Source organism: Corticium candelabrum, chromosome 5 (genome assembly GCF_963422355.1).
Source record: "Corticium candelabrum chromosome 5, ooCorCand1.1, whole genome shotgun sequence".
Taxonomy (NCBI): domain Eukaryota; kingdom Metazoa; phylum Porifera; class Homoscleromorpha; order Homosclerophorida; family Plakinidae; genus Corticium; species Corticium candelabrum.
Window position 1 is genome coordinate 741904 of NC_085089.1, and position 23672 is coordinate 765575.

At 42.8% G+C, this 23672-nt stretch overlaps 4 protein-coding genes across 7 annotated transcripts; 1 reads left to right on the forward strand and 3 right to left on the reverse strand.

Moving 5' to 3' along the window:
- Positions 1-1185: 1185 nt before the first annotated feature.
- On the reverse strand, positions 1186-10594 carry LOC134179305 (protein broad-minded-like). Of its 2 annotated transcripts, none has more exons than XM_062646170.1 (39): positions 10299-10594; positions 10098-10241; positions 9984-10041; positions 9000-9170; positions 8857-8937; positions 8665-8790; positions 8533-8611; positions 8324-8427; positions 8205-8266; positions 8013-8142; positions 7891-7950; positions 7712-7826; positions 7520-7648; positions 7384-7458; positions 7221-7312; positions 6337-6399; positions 6150-6277; positions 5818-6010; positions 5688-5755; positions 5555-5612; positions 5401-5481; positions 5036-5123; positions 4859-4977; positions 4639-4803; positions 4490-4578; positions 4316-4426; positions 4153-4258; positions 3779-3887; positions 3681-3726; positions 3555-3625; positions 3407-3490; positions 3285-3345; positions 3105-3226; positions 2884-3038; positions 2732-2815; positions 1758-1814; positions 1590-1691; positions 1432-1518; positions 1186-1371 (listed from the first exon to the last, which is right to left on the reverse strand). In XM_062646170.1, exons 1-39 carry the CDS (start codon positions 10502-10504, stop codon positions 1258-1260), a joined length of 3993 nt encoding a protein of 1330 aa, XP_062502154.1. In that variant the 5' UTR covers positions 10505-10594; the 3' UTR covers positions 1186-1257. The 2 variants fall into 2 exon arrangements, with proteins under 2 accessions (XP_062502154.1, XP_062502153.1); XM_062646169.1 differs by having other exon boundaries at positions 3285-3348.
- Positions 10559-12262, forward strand: LOC134179308 (ribokinase-like). Of its 2 annotated transcripts, XM_062646174.1 has the most exons (8): positions 10559-10700; positions 10780-10912; positions 10971-11034; positions 11262-11344; positions 11408-11489; positions 11554-11642; positions 11702-11890; positions 11958-12262. In XM_062646174.1, the coding sequence occupies exons 1-8, from the start codon at positions 10630-10632 to the stop codon at positions 12135-12137; spliced, it is 891 nt and encodes a 296-aa protein (XP_062502158.1). In that variant the 5' UTR covers positions 10559-10629; the 3' UTR covers positions 12138-12262. The 2 variants fall into 2 exon arrangements, with proteins under 2 accessions (XP_062502158.1, XP_062502157.1); XM_062646173.1 differs by having other exon boundaries at positions 11262-11489.
- On the reverse strand, positions 11504-16660 carry LOC134179306 (ephrin receptor 1-like). Of its 2 annotated transcripts, XM_062646172.1 has the most exons (17): positions 16535-16660; positions 16199-16462; positions 15815-16087; positions 15564-15749; positions 14486-15502; positions 14165-14409; positions 13899-14053; positions 13795-13831; positions 13579-13734; positions 13439-13506; positions 13262-13373; positions 13151-13198; positions 12968-13063; positions 12793-12906; positions 12631-12716; positions 12334-12554; positions 11504-11628 (listed from the first exon to the last, which is right to left on the reverse strand). In XM_062646172.1, the coding sequence occupies exons 1-16, from the start codon at positions 16584-16586 to the stop codon at positions 12377-12379; spliced, it is 3087 nt and encodes a 1028-aa protein (XP_062502156.1). In that variant the 5' UTR covers positions 16587-16660; the 3' UTR covers positions 11504-11628; positions 12334-12376. The 2 variants fall into 2 exon arrangements, with proteins under 2 accessions (XP_062502156.1, XP_062502155.1); XM_062646171.1 differs by lacking the exon at positions 11504-11628 and having other exon boundaries at positions 12154-12554.
- A 1004-nt stretch (positions 16661-17664) lies between these two features.
- LOC134180252 (uncharacterized protein K02A2.6-like) lies at positions 17665-22185 on the reverse strand. Its single transcript, XM_062647355.1, has one exon. It carries the CDS (start codon positions 22076-22078, stop codon positions 17870-17872), a length of 4209 nt encoding a protein of 1402 aa, XP_062503339.1. The 5' UTR covers positions 22079-22185; the 3' UTR covers positions 17665-17869.
- Positions 22186-23672: the final 1487 nt, after the last annotated feature.

Here is a 23672-nt window from a genome sequence, read left to right on the forward strand (position 1 = left end):
TGCTGTGTTAATTAATTAGTGTGCCATGTGATGATGCTTTCAAGAGGTATCGAATAGCTATCCAATGTTGACAGTCCCACCTGCCAGTCAATGTGTCCAGCCTCCTCTTCATTGGTTCTAACTAATTAGATTCAAGGTGGATGAACGCTTGTAACCTGCAGTCAAAGTTTTGCACTCTAGCACTTCTTCATGTTGTATTTCTAGATCTGTCTGTCTGTCTGCATGTGTTTGTGTGTCTGTATTCATGACAATATATCAAATCTGTTTGTATCTTCTTCTGTCTGTCTGTCTGTCTGTCTATCTTTATGTGGTATGCGTTCATGTACGTGTCTGAATGTCTGTACATACGTATACCAATCTTTCTTCTTGCCTGTTTTTCTTGGTTGTCGCATCTTGTCTGTCTGATTTGTTCATTTCTTGAAGGACGATAGTCACACGGTTGGTTAGTGCTGCTGGAACAGGCTATTACTACACCATCAAGAAGCCACGCCTAAGAGATAAAATGGTCTTGAGAAAATATGACCCAAGAGGTGTGTCAAGATCCAACTTTCAAGTCAAAAAAAGTTCGATTGCACATGTTAACTAAACTTTGTTCCTTGCAGTTAGACAGCACGTGCTCTTTGTTGAGCAATCTAAGAAGAAATGACTACAATAAAAACTTGGTTCTTGAGTTGTTGCCATGTGTATAATACTCAGTATTACTATATTGGTAACAGCTTGCATAGTGTCACGTACAGTACCGGTACATGTTTTAAAGACTTTATTAAATATGAATCAGGTGTCTACCTCAAGCTGTGCTATGCAGTACAAGTCATAGTTATTCATGAAAGGCAATGAATCCCAAGCTAGAGTGTGCAGATATAGTTTGGCAGGCAAGTTCAATGTACTTGCTGGCTAATGGCTATGTTATTTGCTGTTGCATCAATACCACAAAAATGTGTACGTCAGAGTTCTTCCTGAAGTACAACTGCGAGGCACAACACTATGCTAAATTCTTACAGATTATTGGAGCATACATGTACATTCGTGGATAAAGTGTTTGCTTGTACAGTCTGATTAGACTACCATGAAGGCTACTCGGCGTAGTTATGTGGCAGCTGCCTCCTTATACTGTAAGAGTAGAGAGGAAAGAAAATATGTTGTCATATCTGACATGCTGTAATATGGGCTGCACTTTGATCTAAGTCATGGAAATTAGAATTGATTGGTATTAGTTGAACCACTACATCTTCAGTTACGATCAATAAACAAAATTTTTTAGGGTTTGCTTATATCTTTCAAATCAGTCAGAACGATAGTTCGATATTTCTGTTCCAATGATTTCATGTATTCCAAGTGTTCTGCACATTTGAAATTGGTTAATGGTGTTTCCTACAAACCAAAACAACTACCTAAATTACAATCAATGAAATAAACAGTGTTGATATTGACCTTCAGAAACAATAGGAGATTGTGCCGCTGGGTAGCCTCCAATATAGCACACTCAAGATGCCGAAACACGGCAACACAAAAGTAAACCTTAATTAACAAGACAATTTCCTTCATGTGCTCTGAGAACAGCTAGTTCAGGTGATAAAGTAATGACTCACTTCATAGTCAATTCCCATTACAATACACACAGAAAGAAATGTACAAATCTCTGGCCAATCCAAGTAGTTCCAAAAGCACTGGCACAACCAGTGCTGTGACATCTAGCCAATATGATATAATATGGAATTGTTTATCTTAAATACATAATAAATGCAGTTGATATGTACCTGTGCAGGAGTAAATCCTGAGAGACGAAAAGCCGAATAAACAAGAGGAACCTCAGCCTACATGCATACACATCTAACTTAATAACAACATGAATTAAGTCTCCTAGTCCAAAACAACACTCATACAGGCGTGTTAAGCCTAGTTACATATGTAACCCAACCTCAGCTCAACATCAATGTCAGTATCATTCGACATTGAAACTTATTGATCACTCAATGCAACTGCAATCAGTAACATCTCATCAGCAGCAAGGAATATCGGGCATGTGAAGGCTCCTGTTACCACATGTGAAATGAGCAATGCTACAGCTGTAATACCGGATTACAAGAATTCCTAGTTTTTGGTTCAGCTTATTTAGAGCTCAACAAGGGCATCATCACCTGGCTGGACACATTCTCTTTTCATAGTCGTCCTTATAACAGGTATTGCTGAATTGTCACAGGCAAGCAAAGTCTCTCACATCAATAAGAAGCTTCCTTTACAAAACACACACAAATGAACAAAATGTGGACAAATGTCAAGCCCTCCAGGTCATTTGACGTCGACCTTGAGGTCAGTTGCGGAGATAGCTTCCCCTGCCTCTAGAGACAGGGCCTCTATGCGCTACGTGGAGGCTTAGGGCCAGCGCTACAATCCACCTGGAGCTTGGTCGGAGTCATCCAGGTGCACTGACTATGGTGCAACTCTGGAACTGGACACCAAGGCCCACAAGTACCCATCTGCTGCATGATGTTACTGCCAAGCCAGCGGTCATGTCCTCCCCAGTCAATGAACAGATACTCATTTATACTCCTGAGTCGAGAGAAGCAATTGTGGGTAAGTTTCTTGCTAACAAATTGAGCTATAGTACTACACGAAACACACACACACGCACACACGCACACACGCACGCACGCACGCACGCACGCACACACACACACACACACACACACACACACACACACAAGTTTAGCAGAGAAGCAGAACAATGTACCTGCAAGAGGAGTTCTACATTATGAGCCGTTGACGAAAACAATGGATGAATGCCACTAGATGCCAAATTAGCTGGAAGGTGAATCTGAAATAAACAAACCTCCAACTACCCGTATCCAAAGCCATCATGTAAGAGAAAAACAGTTTACTTACAGATGAGTGCAGACGCGGAATCCAAAGGTAGCAAGACACCAAAAGTTGAGATAAATTCATTAGGATGTGCCACACACGATCACATTTTCCAGAAAACAAGAGAAACAGTGATGAAACAAACCAATCATGACCAACATATTCTCCTTTCATTGTGCCTACTCAAAGACAAACAATCACAAGTATTTAGTTATTAACCCTAGTATTACTTGTATTCAGCATACAGCAAGAGCTTTCAACAACTTGTCGTTGCTTCTTGAGAAAGCGACAAGTTTGTTGCAGTAGCTGTTGTAAACCTGCTTTGTGATCAGTAGGCCCTTCCAATACTTTTAAATACTCACCATAACTAACACAGAGAGATCAGACAGGCAATATCTTGTCCAATAGAGAAGAAGAGTTAATACCGTATGACAATATCAACACCAAGTCTTTGGATAGCACTGATTGGCTCACTAATTATGTCATCTGCTGCAACAAATTATTGCATTGAATAATAGTTATGTTGGCCACTGGACATAAAGCTAACCGGATTGGGAATTCAGTGGAAGAACAACTTCACCAGGAATATGGACTTGAGCCTCTACAACTTGCTCTAGCACTGCAGCAAATGCTGTAGAAATTAATCACACTGTTCTGTTTGGACAATAAGGAAACATTGATAACGTCTTCTATACTGTTTTCTGACAATGATTGTGACTTCAATGAATTATAGAAGATCTCACGACATTCCTGTATCCAGTCTGGGCTAAAGACAATTGAGAGTAATTACACATCTGGAGAATCTAAAGTTGATCATTTACCCTCGTTCAGTGCCTTTTGTTGCTTCAAGGTATTTCAAAATTGCATCTAGAGGTAATAATAGTTGCACATTGTCTCACAGACATTGAAATTGGTGCACCTGGTTGCTGCTGTCGTGGCTGATGTTGAATGAGATGTGGTTTTGGTCTATACTCACTCGGAACTGGAATGCTGGAAAACATTGGCCAAGGATAAGGGTTGTCTCCGTCCTAAGAATCAATGGCTCTTGAGCTTTCAAGATATAAGTCCAGTAATATACATACTTAGGTAACCATTCATTATATTATAGAAAACTGGCTTCTGAGGTTGTGTGTGTGTGTGTGTGTGTGTGTGTGTGTGTGTGTGTGTGTGTGTGCACGCGCACGCATGCACATGAGAGCATTGTTTGCAGCCAAAAACCCTAACTACAGGCTCAGCTTTCTCACAAAGTGCTTAAAACTGTAGCCATATACAATTATATCATAACCATGTCACCTCCAGATCTCGACTTGGTACAATTCTCTCCGAAGGTCCTCCAGTCAGATATGAGGCAATAAGTATGCGGTTCCTCTCAACTGAACACATATCAATTATGATGCGCCTGTAAAAGCATCTCACATCACAGTATTATCAGTAAAATATATTGTGCAACTCCAACCCTTCTTTGGTTGTATCAAGTTCCTGCAAAGACAACAGAGCATCAGTGATATCGTAGCAACTCTCCAAAAGTAGAAAAGAGTCAAGACATGTTGTCAAAACACTGAGAAATCTTCAACACAGCAGCAACATTCATATTTCTGATAATTTATAACATACATACATTTGCTTGTACCTCAAACCAAACAGGTGGGACTGCTCAAACTCCCATAGAGATTGGAATTTTGGCTCTGAATCTACCAATACCAACCTATCAATCAAGTCCTAATGAGACAGCCATAATGATAACACAATAATTACAGTGACCAAACAAAAAGAACTAACAAAAATAGTTGACGGCCAGCTGCTGGAATCTGTAATACTGCTCCCCATCACTTCACGTGCAAGTGAACGAGGATTTGAAAGAGCATTAAACGACACAGGTGGTTGGTGAATGACTTCATACAATGCAGAGAAAGACGACAGTACATTGAGAAGATTTACCAATGCCTAGCAGCAGTAAAAAGTTCCATCGTGTGCTCACTCACACAAACAACAGAATGACCTTGTGTCCTGCTCTGTGGATGGGATCCATTGGATCATGACGAGCAGAAGCAAGACGATCATCAAAATCTGACCCTTCTGTTACCATCCATAAGTCATGCACCAACAGACACAAGAAACCTACATATAGAGTTGTTTACCAAATATAGTTGAGAGACCGTTGTAACCAGAGTCACACCTGTTTCATACAAAGCAACCATTCCAGGAGCTGTAGATGCCACCATTGTCACCATAAACCCATAACCAAACTTTTCACATTTGCTAACCTATAAGCACATTGCAAACAGGCAAATTAGGTGAGACAATATGAACAAGAAATGCTGATATGACAACAAAAAGCACAATAAATGCCATTCAGTGACTGTGGTGACTGTATACTGTTACAACAATAAATAAACGTACTGATCAAATGTAGCTGGTTAGAAAAATACGGTCGGTAAGCACAATCCCTTGGGTGTAGTGCTACACGATAGAGCTACTTCCTCTATCTAACATCCTCCTTTAGCTAAATTAAAGACATTGAGTATATGACATCTTCTCTACCTGCAATTTATTTGTATATCGTTGATACATGTAGTCCACACAGCGACTCAGTGTCCCCGTCTGTTGGAGAAGTAGCAGCCCCTACAGTACGTTAACAATCAAGGAAGTCAGCTGATAACATAACAGGATCTTTATTCACTATGGCAAGACTGACCTTGGGAGTGCCAGCAAAGTTTAAAAGGTTGTCAACTAGTGTGTCTTCCCATTTAAAACTACAAAGTAATCAATCAAAACATGTTTATCCATCATATATAGTAACATGTCCATCTGCTCAAAAATATGCTCACTTGTCAGCACTAGAAGATCTTGATCCAGGAGATGGAGGAGGAAGAGGAGTGGCAACTGCTGAGACAGCCTAACAGTGACAATAAACCCTAAAAAATGCAGTGCTATCACCAGTTAAGAGTTGCATCTTGCCTCTCTCCATGCTACAGCTACATGCATGTGAAGCTCATATGGATAAAGAACAACTAGACCCTCGCATGTGTTGTACAATTGACGACAAACAAAGACGAAAGAACTGACTGCTTGTTCTGACGGTAGAGAACTGCTAAGGGAGCCTTCTAAAGCACGCTGAGCAAATTGAGCTAACGTGTGGACAGCAGAAAACCTGTAAAGTAAACAGTTATAATCAGCAACCAATAAAATATATCACCTACTTTGTAACACACACAAGTCAATAAAACATCATTTGTTCAATTAGTAAGAAACAAATGAGTTGATCAAACGGTTAGAGATCAAAGCCTGACCTAGTCTTTGTCCATCTTGGATTCTTCTCTCCATAAAGAAGCAGCTTGCGACCAGCCTGTGATGATGCCAGTACAGCCATTATGTCTCCGATCCACACCAGTGTTTCATCACACACATCTTGTGCCTGCTACAAACAAAGTAGAAGAAGAGCGTTATAAAAGATCAGATACAGCCAAACAGACTAACCTCAGAATCTGCAGCAGACAAACGCTGCTTAAGAGGAGATAGTAGAGCATCAATAAACTCATCCTAAAAAGGGTTGACAGAGCATCAACAACACCACAGTTGATAGTGACACGCTTCAACGTTATCAAACATACAAACTGACATCATGACAGCCCACAAACTGATTTGCTACTTGTAAGCCAAATGTGTGTGTGCGTGTGTGTGTGTGTGTGTGTGTGTGTGTGTGTGTGTGTGTGTGTGTGTGTGTGTGTGTGTGTGTGCGTGCATGTGTGGTGTGTGTGTGTGTGTGTGTGTGTGTGTGTGTGTGTGTATGTGTGTGTGTGTGTGTGTGTGTGTGGTGGGGCATGGTGGAGCAGATGATAGAGCGTTGGTGATGACATCCGGGATCTTGTATTCCGTGATGAGGATTGAAGGTTCGATCCTGGTGGAGGCGACACTGTCGCAGTTTCCTTGAGCAAGAAACTCACCCACACTTGCTTCTCTCGACTCAGGAGTATAAATGAGTACCTGGTCATTGACTGGGGTGGACAAGACCGCTGGCATGGCAGCAACATCATGCAGCAGACGGGTACGTGTGGGCCTTGGTGTCCAGTCCCAGAGCTGCGCCATTGTCAGTGCCCTTGGATGACTCTGGCCAAGCTCCAGGTGGATTGTAGCACTGGCCCCAAGACTCCATGTAGCGCATGGAGGCCCTGTCTCTAGAGGCAGGGGGAGCTATCTCCGCAACTGACCTTAAGGTCGATGTCAAAAGACGTGGAGGGCTTAACATTTGTCCATTTTGTGTGTGTGTGTGTGTGTGTGTGTGTGTGTGTGTGTGTGTGTGTGTGTGTGTGTGTGTGTGTCCATCTTTTCAATCACCTACAGGTCCACACACTATAACTTACAGTTAGGAAATGCTCTTTACATTTGCCTCGACCATACGCTATTCGTTTGAGCATATGCTGTACCAGAACTGCAGGATCATAACTGCCACCAACTACAAATGCAGACACCCAATTAGCCAGAAGCCATAACTGTACATCCCAACATATTGGCACCAAACCTAACCTCCCATGCTGCTTCTCCTGGAATCATACCTAAACATTGTCTTCAAACTTGCCACCAAAAAATCAGTAATTGTAACTAACAAGATATATTCAATGTAGATTACAAGTAGAACACATTCATCACATAAATATGTTACCCTGACAGTCATGCAGCTGCACAGGAAAAAGTTCTCTACCACTAGCATAGATGAGTAAGCGTCCAACCAAGCTGATTGAGCTAACAAAGCATGCATAGTTGATCTCATAAGATGTGTACACATACTCAGCTAAACACAAACCAACAATCATCCATCGGAGATTTTAGATATACTAACATACTGTGTTTATACCAGATGGATCGTCAACCTCAGGCGTCTTCAGCCGATCCATCTCTTCTTCTCTTCCAACATTCAGAAGACGAGAGTGGAGAAAGAAATCCATACACACAGTCACTGCAAACACTACCTGTAAACAATTGCATGACCCATGTAAACACTACAAATCGACAACTCTGTAAAACAATCAGCACCAGTTGATTCTTGTCTTTTCTTAAACATTCAACAATATCTGCTCTGCCATAGTTTGGATGCTACAACGTGACTCATTTTCGCAACAAAGTCATAGCAGCATATCCCACACGGTATTACACACCATCCATTTCTTGAACCACAATGCTTTTGGATCAATCAAAGCTACCAGCAAGAATGAACTCACTCTATGTCGATCATCAAGTGCCAATGATAAAAATGTAACTGTGGATGACACGATTTCTTTTGTGAACCTACAGAAACAATACTGGAAACAAAGGTACATTGTAAACCAATAACAAAATATTTTATGTACCGAGTAGCGTAGCGAACCCAGTACCCTGGCATTTCATGCATCAAGTCATTGAGCAGTTGTATCTACACAGAGCAGAGGCTTTGCAAGTTAAATACTCTTGTGATGATTGTAGTACAAACCCCAGTCAATACGTGATCCATTGATGTGTCAGAAGTGCAAAGACTTCCACCTGTTCTGAGATGAAGTCCAGATGGTCCCGTAAAGAAACTGGACAAGTGAGCAACTGGTGTGTGTGTGTGGGGGGGGGGGGTGTAATGCAATAATGCACAGAACAAAACAAACAACCTTTTACAACATAACACATGTCTATACTATTACAAATACTCACCAAGGTTTGTAAATATTTCCTTGGCACTGAAACCATTAGAAGCATTAAATAGCTTAGAGTGAAGCCTCAAACTTTGCCCCTGTGCCAAGAATTAATTAATCATGAAGTTACACGGAGCAACTGCGTCCTTACAGAAAGTGACTGATCACGGTCAGATAATGTTTCTTGAAGAGTCTTCTTTAGATCAGGCCAGAACTGACAATTCAGCAAGTCACCTGGAGCATAATGCCCCAAGGTATGTAATGCATCCAGTCTAACCTACACACAGTCACATGATGTCAAGGATCAGAGCATTACACTAGAGCCTACGAAAGCCTTACATACTTTTGATGGTTGAGATGAACTGAGATTGGCTGAAATACTTCGAAAACTGTTTGAAGACAAAAACATAAAACCAGTCCCTGTCTGTAAAGACGAAAGACATAAAGTTATGTTGCTAATATATGTGAGTGCATGATTGGTTGTACTTGATTCAATGTAGATGAATCGGAAGAATCATCATCACATGTGTACAGATAGCTTGGTTGTTCAGTTTGTCTTGACCGATTGTCTTTTAGTGCTGCAAGTGATGACTCTCGAAAATTACTACCAACAGTTACACCAGATGTACTAGATGATACACCAGCATATTCTTGAATCTGTCAACATTACCAATTGCAATGAAAACTGTTATACATGTACAACTTATACATATTAAAATCACATTACGATACGCAGTAATTCTATATGTTACTTTTTAGAGTTGTCAGTATGGACACTGTCATACTGTAAGTCATGCCATGTACATGTATAAGTACAGTACATGTAACATAATCAACTTCAGTTGACCAGAAAAGCAACAACCTTAAATTACAATCCATCCAGTCTCTCAAACTCCAACAAAAATTTTTTGCACCAAGGCCAAAAACAAAACAAACAGGGTCCATTTTTGGCAGACAAATATAGACCCTAACCCTAACCTAAACACTAGAAATATTTTTAGGATGTTTACTTACTGATACAAAATTCTTTACACAATATTATCATACGGTTGAATTAAATGTCAAGAAAATTGTCGAATGTATCTTTACAGCAGACATTTCCACTATCTTGGTTCAGATAGCAAGCTTCCAAACACTTGATCCAATTTTAGACATCCCGGTCTTTCCAATAATGGACCAGGATCCACTTTGGCCCGATCCATTTATGGCATGACAGAACACTACAATCATTACACAAACTGCTCACTTCAAACACTGTACAGGATGTGTCACATTGGTCATACAATTGGTCGATCGTTGGGCTACGCCAGCATGCACTTCCATGCCTCAAGTATTAAGCTAGTGCATATGTGCCTGCTCACCGACACTAATTAAATTATCAACACACAAATTTCAATAGAATTTCAATTAAGGACTTTGCCATCACCACAAATACATGCATGCCATAATTAAACATTCAATCCAACTAACCAACACATTGGCCGCCGATTTCACTGCATCCACAATATTTTCTCCGAGTTCAGCATACCTAAAATACAAGACCTAGAGTATGTAACAAATTAACTGCGGGTATCATTAACATACTCTGGAGACGTCAGCAGTTGTTCAGTGATCAGAGGCACCACATCATGGCCATCTCCCTCAAACACTTGCCGTTCGAGCTCAGTTTCAATCAGTGGCCCCAACTGTTCGTCTATCTTTGATCTGACAGTACGCACGATTTCATAGCTAACAAGAGAGGCTCTAGTCAGTTTATCAATCAAGTGCCATGTGACATCACATTGCCTGTGAAAATGCTCGTCTGTTGCCTCTAGATTAGCAAGCATGTCCTCCACTATTGGCAGATGTCCTGCATTAGCACTGGCTCTCACAGCCGACTCAAAACTAGCAAGCAATTGCCGCAAACCAAGAACCAAACGATTGTGATCGACATCCTGGACCCTGTAGGGCCCCACACCTGCAGGCAATCCTTTGCCATCTAAAGCTGCCATTGTATCTTCAGGAACATACTAGATACGACACGATTCCTTGCATACAACATGCAACAACATTCATCTGCGGCGTCCTTGGACACCGCATTGATGTCAACAACTCTATCACGTGATTTCGCACAATAATGAGCAGCAGTGGAAGTAGCAAAGAGTACGACGTCGTGGTGGTTGGCTCGTGCATGACTGATTTAGTTAGGTGGACACTATTTTATCAAAACTAATTGAGACATTATGTATGGACTAGATTTCCTGATCAATAGCATTTCATGTTGTAGTTATGTTCCTCGTCTGCCCAAGCCGGGAGAGACAATTCACGGTACTCGCTTTAGTATTGGCTTTGGAGGCAAGGGAGCAAACCAGTGTGTAATGGCGGCCAGGATGGGAGCGAAGACGGCAATGGTAGCAAAGGTGGAAGTTTCTGTCTGCGGCGAGTGAGATGTTGGTGCGGTACACTTTCAATGTTCAGGTAGGAAACGACTCGTTTGGCCATAGGACGGTAGAAAACTTGAAAGACAACGGAGTTGATGCAAGTAAGACTGTGTGGTAGATGTACTTTAATTTCAGTTCCCGGATGATCTGCTGTATGTACAGTACGTGTACGGTACGCGTACACGGTAGACTACACGTTTAATATCTGGGCACTGAACTATAAATGTAGTCCAGTTGAGATGGTGTGGCGTCTTCATTTTTCTGGGAGATGAAGTCTTCACACGTTGATTATCTGATGACTTTGTACGTTATAGCTTATTGTGTACAGGCTGTGTTGGTGTCGTTGATGGATTGTCATCAGGAGTTGCCCCTATAGCTGTTGATGAAAAGGGAGAGAATGCGATTATTATTGTGAGTGGGGCAAATAGTGACCTCAGTCCAAGTGATGTTCGTACTGCTACCTCTATTATTAAGTCAGCAGCTGTAGTTGTATGTCAACTTGAAGTGCCATCTGAGACTAGCCTTGCTGCATTAGAAATGGGACGTCAGAGTGGTGGTAATTGTAGAGCAATCTCTGATTTTAATATGCTTGATTTTAATGGATCTGCGTGTTTGTGCAGCAATAACCATCCTGAACCCAGCACCGGCTCAGCCTGAACTAGATCATCTTCTTAGCTGTTGTGAAATTGTTTGTCCTAATGAAACAGAAGTAAGAATGAACACTACAAATAATTGGAAACGATGCAAGAGCTGTTGTTTTGTATGAAGGCAGAGATTTTAACTGGTTATGCCGTGAAGACTATTGCAGATGCAAGTCATGCAGTCAGACTACTACTTAGTCGAGGATGCGAGAAGGTAGTCTTAACGATGGGAAGCCAAGGTGCTGTTTATGGAAGTAAAGAGTGTTCAGAGCCATGCCACGTGTCAGCAGAATCAGTTACTCCAGTTGACACGACTGTGAGCACATCATAGTTATCACAAGCAGTACAGAGGTTTATTGCTCAGTAATTCTCCTTTGATCTAGGGAGCAGGAGATGCTTTTGTTGGCAGTCTGGCTTACTATCTTGCAAAGCTACCAAACTTGTCATTTCATGAAATAGTCTGTAGGTCCTGTAAAGTAGCTGCTCTTTCAGTTCAGAAACCGGGAACTCAAACGAGCTTTCCATTTAGAAAGGATATGGTAGATTCATTGTTTGCAATGTAATCATTTAGACTCGTTTGTTCAGTACATTCATTTGATACAACTATCAGAGTTTTAACAATTCCATTTTCAATGCGATTATTTAACGGCAACCAACAGCAATAGTCTGTGCATGCAACTAACCGACCATCTGACTCAGAATCGTAAGATACATTGTGCCGACATGGGGCCTGTGCCAACATACAAATGGACAACTAACCTTTGTAAGTTATCGTATTACTATGCGTCAGAAACAAGGGCAGTTAGTCTTTGTAAGAACGTTGCAAGTCCTTGTAAAGCATTTCCGCATATCTGAGCGGATCCCCAACGTGTCCACCTTCTCCTTCGCTTTGGCTGTTGTTAGTCAAAAGACTGTGAGTAGGTGCGGCCAATCGAGACACAATATCTCGAAACGACGGACGCTTATGGTGATTCGGATGCCTAACAACACAAAGTTATCTCCGTCTACGCCGATGGTATATGATGGTACAAACTGTAATAATTCATTGGCAATTACCAGCATTCTATCATTAACGCGTAGATTGGCCGTGGGCAGCCTGGCGGCGGAGGAAGTCTGTAGCCATGATCAATCATTGACAAAACCTTGTGACACAACATGTTGGTAAAATAGAATGTAATGAATAGAAAGTATTTAAGTTAAGGGATTAGGATCACATACGTCGCTGTTGTTCTTCTTGCCGTAGGGCCGCATCCCCACACTCCAGATCTCGTACAACACAATACCGTAGCTCCACACATCACTAGCGCTAGAATACTTCTTAAAATTGAGAGCCTAACATGGCAGAGTGTGCAAAGTACAAAATTTGGTATAAATGCATGACGACGTCGCTCACCTCGGGTGCCGTCCACCTTACCGGTATTTTCCCATTCTGTTTTGATCGATAGTAAGAATCCTCGGCGATATCGCGAGAAAGACCAAAATCACCGATCTAAAGGGTATATAGAAATACAACGAATGATTAATTATATTAGTCCATCATTTGATAGTTACGGGCATGGTCATTGGATTGTTTTACCTTGCATTTTCGCTCACTGTCAAGCATCACGTTACGAGCTGCAAGATCCTAAACACGAAACAAACATTAAATTAAAGAACGAAGCAAGAGCTGGTTTTTCCTCCGTCTTACTCTATGTACAAAGCGTTTAGCGGACAAATATTTCATTCCTGACGCAATTTCGCGAGCCATTTGCAACAGTTTAACTTGTAACTTTTCCTCCGCTTCTTGACTATCGTCTAAGCTAAATGAAACAAACAAATACCATGTAAGTACTATTGTTCTCTTTACAGATGAAATGCAAGTAACTGAAGTCGGACGTCTTGAAGGTACTGCTTTAGATCACCGTTTGCCATAAATTCCAACACAACCATTAGCTGCAAAATATGAACATTAAGTATAAAATTAAACAATATAAACAGTTGTGCGGGTGTATATGCGGTACGTACCGCGTCTCCTTCTGTTACAACTCCAATTAGCGAGACAACATGTTTATGTTTAAATTGCCCCATGATTGCTGCTTCTTGCATGAATTTGACTTTGTCTTCCTCGTTGGCTTTGGAATTTAGCGTTTTCACTGCTACAGTTATTTTGTCATTCACATTCTAAAGTGGAACAGAAGAGATTGCACCAGGTGATAAAATACTTTGTACTATTGCACTAACTTTTTTCCACTCTGCTCTATGCACGTCACCAAACGCACTGCAGAGAATAAAATTAAGTAAGAGAAACAAACATTTCGTGATGCAATAACGCAACTACAGTGTACCCAGATCCAAGAGAGTCAAACATTTGAATCGATTTGACGTCCAGTTTGCGATACCGACGGCTTTCAAACTGTTCGTAGATTCCTTCGATTGTATCTGCTGGTTCTAGGTAAACTGCTGCATCCTCTTCTCCATTTGTGCTGAAATTTCTGGAGACCTAAACCAGATAAAACAAAATCAAATGCATATTTTAGAACGACAACAGCACAATTATCTACGAAATACATGTTGAAGAGAAACATCGAAAGCATGATCGATCGTTGGTTACCTGCGGCTGCTCATCTTCGATCAGATCCACGTAGGCCGACGTCAACAGCGGCTTATCCTCAACAGTTTGCGATTGATTGTATTTGCGACTTTTGGATAGAGCTTCATTCGTCGCCAGATAGCCGTCTTCATCCACAGCAGGTTCGTGCTGAGGTCCGACGGCAGCGTAATTTTGCTGCAAGTTTGGATCGACGTATTCTCCGTCTACATCAGCAACAGAATACGTCGGGTTCAACACGCCAATCTCTGAACATACAACCGAACAATTAGTTTAAGCTCGAGTACAACTGCAGACACCCTGCACATCTACTGTATACATTACCAGTTGTGTGGTGTTTAGGCACACACAGTTTTCCCGATCTGCGACGTCGCCGTATTACCAATAGAATAATGACAATAACAACGATCAAACATCCGACGGCTGCCGCAGGAGCAGCGATTAGGACTATGCCATCGTGTTTTTCCGACTCATGACCCTGTGGAGCATAGACGGTAGTTGCTGATAGGGACGCTGTAGCTTGCACGCTTGTGGACATATTCATGCGTGCTGTTGATGCTCTCTCACTCATTGCAGACTCCGAGCTTGTAGATGTCAAGAACGCTGGTACTCCATCTGACTGTCTAGTTGTTTGCTGACCAACTGTCGGGGATATTCTTCTAGCTGCAGTTGTCACTGAATTCAAAAAGTCGGTAGTAGCGACGGTATTGGCAGTTACTTTGCTGTCGATACTCGCAGTCCCAGATGTAGATACTTTGCTTGTGGCTGTTGTAGAAGCTAGACTTTCAGACCGACTACCTTTGGCTGATTTTGCAGCCTGACTGCTAATTTCATTGCTAGTCTGAGAAGATGTAACAAGTGATGATAGTGTATTGGTAGCATGAACAGTAGTCGTAGATGAAAATGACTTTGACGTTTGAGCATTAGTAGCAGACGTTGGGGTTTCTTTGCTGGTTGTAAAAGGACGACTAAAGTTTGTTGCGATGACGTCTGTTGTAGACAACTTAGTGGCTGTTGTTGAGCTGGTTGTCGATAGAGCGGCAGTTAATGGGGCGGCCGTCGATGGGGTGGTCGTTGATGGGATGGATATCGATGGGGCGGCCGTTGATGGTGCGGCCGTAGATGCAGCAGCAGTTGTTGGAGTGGACGTTGATGGGATGGATGTTGATGAAATGACCGATGATAAAGCGGCAATTGATGGGGCTGCCGTCGATGCAGCAGCCGTTGTTGGAGCGGACGTTGATGGAATGGATGTTGATGGGGTGGCTGTGGATGGGATGACCGATGATGGAGCGGCCGTTGATGGAGCAGCAGTTGATGGTACAGCCGATGTTGTTGGACCTGAAACACGAAAACGTTGGAAACTAAAACGTATCCAGTCTCTATACAGTATAAACATCACCGCCACAGTAGCAATGGCCCCATTTCTCCATCTTTCCGTCGCCGTCGAGTTTGGTTGCGCACCAGCTTGATGTAGAAATCTTGTAGTTTGTGCATTCTACAAACCTTTTGCTGTCATACTCGAACGGGAACTTGCATGCTTTTCCACCTCCATTCCCACCACATGTTTGAGTAATGACAGGAACATCTGTTATTATTTATCATAAACAACTTGTAAACAATAAAACTCGCTTTACAATAATTATTCTATACCATTGCATTTCGGAATATCACAATCTTTTTCATTAATATTGCCGTCTTTTTTGTACTGACAATAAGGTTTGTTGTGGTCATCACTATCGGGATATGGATTTCTGCAATAGTTGTGATCTCCTATTCCATATTTAGTGAATTCTTGCTTCATATAGTTGCTTTCCAGATCAGATCCTGATGCCGACCATTTAATGCATGTGTTACCATCTTTGTCTTGATTAACTGTTCCTCTGTATCCGCCACCAAAGTCTATCACACTGTAACACGACGTGTCTAGTACCAAAATCATAGCAATTAGATAGACAACATGGAACCAAACTGTCCAGGCATACAATCACGTTTTTATTTAAACAATTAACTGCATGAAGTGCGGTTATACTGTACCTGCACACTCCTGTACATCACAATATTCCCACTTTTTGTTTTTGTTGATAAAACACCATGGTTTGTCGTAAGGGTCTCCTTTTGGATTACGACAATAGTTGTGATCTCCGATGTCAGCTTGTGGGTAGTCGTCTGGCTTGTAGTCATCGTTTGATGTCCAACTCAAACAAGCGTTTCCGTTAATCGTCGTGCTATTAGTACCACGATAATAGAGACCGGCAGTTGCGGCACGATAGCAATTTTGTACTCTGTTGCTGCGACATTCTGCAAAACAGAACACTTCAAGTTAGCAAAAAGAAACGTAGCCATGCATGCACTCAACGTGTCGATGGAAACCTGTGAATGCTAGAAACAGCCACACTAGTATGCGCACGAACCGGCGTGTCATGCTGGCCTAACTTAACAGCTTGCAGCAACCACTTGGATGGAGTGATCAGAGTGCGTCACAACGTAACTGACTCCTGCACATTCCTTCTCTTCGAGCGCTCGTCATACCAGAACTAAGTCACATGACGACACGTGAGCTCCACTACTCATTCTATGCATTGCTATGACGTGCCATTTGTGTCAAAATTAGACAATGAGACGAGGCCATGAAACAATGAGATCATGCGATGAGACGATGAGATGAGACTGACAACCAGCGGCGTCCCAGGCATGTTTCCAGGTTGTCCGAAAAACCGCAAGAGGGCGTCACCTCTACTGCTACAGTAGCGCCAGTACTGAAGGATCCTATTTCACAACTGTAGTTTAACTTAATATGAAGATTGTTAGATCACTGATGCTATGCGATAGCAACAGGCAACGCATCTTTAGTAAAGTTTTTCTCACTCACCTTTTGGGTTTGTCGTTAACTAATTAACTCTAGGGTACGCAATAATTATATGGTACGGCTGACTATGGTACGCAAACCGTGAGGTTGTGTCAGAGATTGTATACATCCAGTAGGTTCATCCAGGGAAAGGAGATTGTGGCAAAGTGAGTCTACTAAACCTTGCCATGGGTGCTTAGTACGGACAACCTTCCAATTGATTGTGCTGCAAGATGTGTAAGTCTCCAACCAGCTACTAAAGACTACTGCATCCCACACATGCCATTATTGTGTATACAGTTTACCGTATTATTTATTAAATGTGCAAGAATGGTCTAGTTCTCAAACAGCTACACTACAAATTGATCGGGTGTTTGCTCTGCTCTGCTCTGTCTGTCTGTCGAAGTTGTCTAAGTGCAATTTTGATGACTTTTGTCTAGATAATAAAGACATTCAACATTTCGTTCATTGAATGTTATTGTTATGCATACGTAAAGTTAGCGATTGTTATTGGTAGAGTAAGAGTTCAAATATAACAATCTGTCTGTCTGTCTGTCTGTCTGTCTGTCTTTTCCATATATTTCATAACTGAATGCTATTACTGTGTCGTGTTCTACGACTCTGTTAGGTATTACCTAGTACACACACGAGAGGCTGCGGTTCCACGTGGCTCTATTGTCAGACTCACACCACGCACCCTCAAGTTACACAGTACCCGTATCTACCTGCTACTATATATAGTCCATATATACTCTACATCCCTTTTTCTTTAAACACAAAAAAAACAAAAAAAAAAAACTGCAACACAACCATCTAGACGTTCAGTCATTATACAGTACTGTCAGTTTTTTTTTTTTTAGCTACGTAACATAGTCTTGAAGATACTTTGGACTCTTCACCACTCGTCCACTTCTGGTAGTTCTCGTTGAGTTGTCTTGGGAGGTAGTGGTAGATACTGGCCGGTTCTCTATCTGCCTCTTCGGTGTTTTCGTAGTCTTTGACTGTACAACTTGCTGAGGTGCATGGTTGTCATTCCTTCCTCCTGCTGTGTCCTTTACCTGCTGGGTAGGAATCCTCACTGGTTCTTCCTTGACCTTCCTCAGATGAACCCTATTGCGTCTCAATTCTTTACCATGTTCCGTCAAGATTCCATAAGATCTATTGGGTAGCACATTAGTCACTACTGCCTTCGGCCACACTACGTCTCGTTTCTGTGTTAGTGGCTGTACTCGTACCGTATCACCTGGACGCAATTGTGGCAAATCTCGAGCGTTTCTGTCGTAATTCGCCTTTTGTTTCTCTTTGTTGACCCGCTGATGGTCACTCTCATCTGGATTCATCTTTGGTTCAAGAAGACTAGCTTTCGTCGGAAGAAGGGTGCGTGTTCTCCTATTGAACAGTCGCTGTGCTGGACTTGTGGCAAGTCCTTCACTCGGGGTGTTCCGATAATCAAGTAATGCTAGGTAAACATCTGTACCTGCTTCTCGCGACTTCTTGAGAATTCTCTTGGCTACTTTAACTGCATTTTCAGCTTTTCCGTTACTCTTCGGATATCCTGGACTTGCAGTATTATGTTGAAAATTCCATACGTCTGCAAAATGAGCAAATTCTTGTGACTGAAATTGCGGCCCATTATCGCTAAACAAGTGCTCAGGAATTCCGTGTCTAGCAAATTGTTGTTTCAATGATTTGATCACAGACTTCGACGTTGTTTCATATAGTCGCTCCATCTCAAGAAAATTGCTTTGGTAATCTGATATTACCAAGTAGTGCTTGGACCTATACTCAAACAAATCAACTCCAACTTTCACCCAAGGTCGTTCTGGGACATGGTGCGATACTAGTGTCTCCTTAGATTGCTTCACTGGATACTTGTTGCATTCTTCACATGACTCTATCTTGTCTCTTATCTGTCCTGTCATGCCTGGCCACCAAATACTTTGTTTTGCACGACGAATGCATCCATTGATGCCCAAGTGCGTCGAATGTACTCTGTCTAGCATATAGGATCGCAGTTGATCCGGGACTAGAAGTCTGTCTCCACAAAAGACTAGTCCATTCTGTACTACCAGCTGATCACGAACACCAAAATAAGGGGTCAGTGCTCTCGGTATCTGCTTCTTGTGATCTGGCCATCCTGAAAAAATCATTTCCTTTAGCTGCTTAATACCATCATCCGCGATTGTTGCCTGTCTAATCTTTTGTACTGTTTCAGGTTTCAAAGATAGCAAAGCATTGTCTTGTTCCTCATCTGCGTCTATTGCCATAATATCTTCCCGATTAGTCTCTTCTCTAGATCTTCTGTCACTCTCTACTGGTGCTCGGGATAGAGTGTCTGCTAAATGCATATCTGTTCCTTTCTTATATCGAATGGTGATGTCATACCGCTGTATACGTAACAACATACGTTGAAGACGTTTTGGCGCTGCCTGCAACGGCTTCTTTGCAATCACCTCTAGCGGTTTGTGGTCGGATTCCACATCTACTGCACGACCATAGGTATACTGATCAAACCGTTCGAGTCCGTAAACTATCGCTAACAATTCCTTTTCTATTTGCGCATAGCGCTCCTCCGCATCTGTGAGTCGTCTGCTAGCATACGCTACAGGTTGCCCGTTTTGCATCAACGCAACACCGAGTCCAACACTGGACGCATCACATTGTAGCGTAACACTATCTTCAGCTGAAAAATATCGAAGAACTGGAGCGGAACTAACTACTGCTTTTATCTGCTCAAAAGCTCTCTCTTGCTGATTCGTCCATTTCCACTCCACGTCTCTTCTGGTCAATTGATGTAGAGGTTCACTAATGTCAGTTAGATTCCGAAGGTATTTGGCAAGATAAGTTACTACTCCTACCAAACGACGAACTGCTGCCACGTCATTCGGTCTGTCCATTGCTAGAATAGCTTTCACCTTTGCTGGATCTGGTCTCACACCTTCCGTGGTCAAGATGTGACCCATGTATGGAACATTCGTCTTTCTTATGCTAAGTTTGTCTCGGTTTAAACGCACTCCTCGCTCCTGACAACGTCTCAAGAGCTGTTTCAGCTTCTTCTCATGATCTGCTACTGCGCTCTCTTCAGTATCTCCAATGCCTGCGATCAGAATATCATCTGCAATGGCCCACACACCATCAATGTCAGCAACCATTTCGTGCAGTCTCCGTTGGAAAACTTCTGGCGCTACGGAGATGCCAAACGGCATACGTTTGTAACAATATCTACCAAACGGGGTACCAAACGTCGTCAGCTCCCTTGACTTCTGATCCAGTTCAATATGCCAAAAACCACTTTTTACGTCAGCCACCGTAAAAACTTTAGCATTTGCTAACTGCGGTAGGATATCATCCAGGACTGGTATCTGATACCGCGATCTCTTCAGCGCTCGATTCAGAGGTTTGGGGTCTAGGCAGATCCTGATGGTACCGTTCGCTTTCTTCACGGCCACCATACTAGACATCCATTTGGTCGGTCTACTTATCTTTTCTATTACTCCAGTCCGCTCTAGTTTGTCTAATTCAGCTTTCAACGGTTGTCTCATCGCTACAGGAACACGTCGTACGGGAATCTGAACCGGTGTCACTGTCTCATCTATGTCAAGTTGTAACGGCTGTCCTAACGATCCAACTTTGCCGTCAAACACTTGCGGATATCGCTCACTAACATTCTCTACCGTCATGAGATCCTTGTCTGTTTCTACAGCGGGGTGTGTAGACGGAGCATCCAACAGCTGTATTCGATCATACTGCACTGTCACTAATTGCATTTGTTGCGCCGCACGTGAACCCAAAATAGAGACTGCTGCTCGATCAACTACTACGAAATGCGCACGGTAGTTTCGATTATTTCTAGGATTCTTCAATCGGAGCGTACAGCGTCCTACGGGAGTCACCTTCGAACGATCATAGAGGGTTAGAACCTGAGGGGTAGACTCCAGTTTGACATGTTTTGGCACATCAGCTCTCCGTATCACATTACACGAGGCACCGGTGTCAACTTGAAACTGTACCATCGACTTGCCTTCCAACAGCATTGTTGCCATGATCTGTGGTCTGTACTTCGCTGTCCTAACTGCATTGACATCATGCTGCCCTGTCAGAGTCAGCGTCATGAGCTCTTCTGCCTCATCACTACTTACAGATTCCTGCGCACAGTGTACACGCGACTTCACGCTTGGCTGACTACGGCACTTCCGCGCATAGTGATTTAGTTTGCCACACTTGCTACACTGCTTTCCGTTCGCTGGGCAGTTCACGCGTCCCTTTGCATGCTGCAAACCACAATACTGACATTCAGTCTTAGCGCTCACCTTCACTGTGTCTTTAGACTGATATCTCTTTGACTTCACTTTGGAGGACTTGGGTACGTACTGCTTCTGCACCCTGTGTACTTCAGTATCTGCTCCGCTCATCGTCTTGGCCCTCTTCTCGGTAGCCTCATACGCCCTGCATAGATCAACACAGTCTGCTAATGAGAGATTCTTTCTTTGCAGGAGTTGTTTACGCAACCCCTGATCATGCACACCACACACGATTCTATCACGGATCATGTCGCTTTCTTGGTCACCAAACCGACAACGTTGAGCTTGCTCTCTCACCGACGTTAGAAATTTGTCAAATGGCTCACCATGATTCTGCCGCCTCTGATCAAGGACAAAGCGTTCGTACGTAACATTTGCTTCACCCACGCAATGCGCTTCCATTAGCTCAATCACTCTTGCCATATCCGTCTTCTCCGCCTCCTCTGCGAATGGTAAGCTATTGTATATGCGCAACCCTGCTCTACCAATGCATGTGATAAACGACGCAAGCCTGTATTCATCTGGCTGCGACGTCATCCGCGTCACGGTCTCGTACGATCTCCAGAGTTGGCTCCATTCACGCCAATTCTCTGCCAAATTACCTTTTACCTGAAGTGGTCCAGGACTGGGAAAGGTCGCTTGAACTAGCAGTTGAGCCGCTGCGCATGCAGCTCCAGCTGCAACGTCTTCCGTGTCGTCACCTTGCCGGTCGGGCACTTCCCTGGCTTCCAGCTCAGCGCCGCTTCGTGGACTGTCTTCAGTACTCATAGCGCTAGCACTCCTGACACCATGTGTCGTGTTCTACGACTCTGTTAGGTATTACCTAGTACACACACGAGAGGCTGCGGTTCCACGTGGCTCTATTGTCAGACTCACACCACGCACCCTCAAGTTACACAGTACCCGTATCTACCTGCTACTATATATAGTCCATATATACTCTACAATTACAACCAAAACTATTTAAATGTTCCAGAGATCTAGACCCAATAGGGTCAATACATGTGCACCTCGCAAACTAATGTACGCATGATAGTTCTTTACATTGCTAGAACTGTCTGTCTGTCTGTCTGTCTGTCTGTGTGTCCGTCTGTCTGTTTCTTGATAATCTAATGTCACATTAGCCTGTAGATCACAATGGCCCGTATCTAGCAAATGGCTGTAAACCAGGTAGCGTGAGTAAGCCGATCTACCCAAAGTAAAAGTATGCGAGTGTAAAACACGATTAATTGATGTACTGGGACTATTTGGTCGCGTGGACTATTTGGTCGCGGGCAATTATCTCGCTCCTATTTGGTTCCCGAAACCGTTTAACTAGGGCTTATTTGGTTTCGGCCACCTGCAGGGACTATTTGGTCGCGTGGACTGGTCGCGTGGACTATTTGGTTTCGCATTTATTGCGCCTCAAATCGGCACTCTCCAACTCTTACAGCTGTACGAGACGGACGCGAACGACGTGACGATGGCCATGATAATTTTCACGCGACTCACAGACGTCTCGATGAGCCGAAATCGAGTGCAACCTGCTTCTTCTTCGTTTGTATTTGGCTTCATATGAATACCGAAGTCATCACGACATTGGCGATCGCAATTTTGCGTGTCTGACGTTTCGTTTTGAGGAAAATCTCGGTAGCGGGCGTGTCGAAAGTAGGCGGAGTAAGAATGTCTTGTGCGTTACAAGGTAAACAAACATGATTTGATCACGCAGCGCACGTGTAGAGATGTGCCTAGAAATGTTTTACTGCGTAGAATGCTGCGGCTAGCTGCAGATTTATGCATCGATCCTGCATGGCATCGATCGATACTTTTGTGCACAGCGACATGTGCGTACTGTCTACGCAAGGAAGACGATCTACGTCTCTGAAATTGGTTGCGCACGACCAAAGATCGGTGATGACGTTCAGAACAGAAGAGAAAATAAGTGAATATATGTAGTTCGAGAAATAACTAATTAAATGTATCTGATATAAAATCACTTATTTGCACTTGGTCTCTCAGATGAGTATTGATGGTTGTTTGTTTGCGTTGTTGTCCACTATCAAACAATACGTTTTGTAGGTTAGCTAATTAGTGGAGCCTAGTGAAAATCTTGTTTTCTTGTATACATGCATCTTCTGTGTCTTTCTGCCATTTAGTCTGTCCGTCTGTCTATCTTTTCTTTGAATGGTGACACAGCAAAATGTGCTGCAGTAGAACCAGGATATGCAGGCAAGAAAATGAAGACAACAAAACAACTATACTAATCAGCATGCAGCTATGCGCATGCAAGCAGATATGAGTGTGTATACAGAGATGCAATGCAAGAGTGATCAGTGGAAAGTTTCTAAGTTAAATTGTCTCATCAACAATGTAAAGTAGAGGA

What these genes read in the sequence shown, in the direction of transcription:
- LOC134179305 (XM_062646169.1), bottom strand. Translation starts at nt 10,504, where the DNA reads ATGGCAGCTTTAGATGGCAAAGGATTGCCTGCAGGTGTGGGGCCCTAC. An exon ending in AATCGGCGGCCAATGTGTTG is followed by an intron (nt 9,171 to 9,983) that starts GTTAGTTGGATT and finishes TAATGTTGACAG; the next exon opens with ATTCAAGAATATGCTGGTGT. An exon ending in TTCCGCGTCTGCACTCATCT is followed by an intron (nt 2,816 to 2,883) that starts GTAAGTAAACTG and finishes TGTTTATTTCAG; the next exon opens with ATTCACCTTCCAGCTAATTT.
- LOC134179308 (XM_062646173.1), top strand. Translation starts at nt 10,630, where the DNA reads ATGAGCAGCAGTGGAAGTAGCAAAGAGTACGACGTCGTGGTGGTTGGC. An exon ending in AGACGGCAATGGTAGCAAAG is followed by an intron (nt 10,913 to 10,970) that starts GTGGAAGTTTCT and finishes TTCAATGTTCAG; the next exon opens with GTAGGAAACGACTCGTTTGG. An exon ending in AGACAACGGAGTTGATGCAA is followed by an intron (nt 11,035 to 11,261) that starts GTAAGACTGTGT and finishes TATTGTGTACAG; the next exon opens with GCTGTGTTGGTGTCGTTGAT.
- LOC134179306 (XM_062646172.1), bottom strand. Translation starts at nt 16,586, where the DNA reads ATGACACGCCGGTTCGTGCGCATACTAGTGTGGCTGTTTCTAGCATTC. An exon ending in CTTCAAGACGTCCGACTTCA is followed by an intron (nt 13,374 to 13,438) that starts GTTACTTGCATT and finishes TGTTTCATTTAG; the next exon opens with CTTAGACGATAGTCAAGAAG. An exon ending in ACAGTGAGCGAAAATGCAAG is followed by an intron (nt 13,064 to 13,150) that starts GTAAAACAATCC and finishes TATACCCTTTAG; the next exon opens with ATCGGTGATTTTGGTCTTTC.
- LOC134180252 (XM_062647355.1), bottom strand. Translation starts at nt 22,078, where the DNA reads ATGAGTACTGAAGACAGTCCACGAAGCGGCGCTGAGCTGGAAGCCAGG.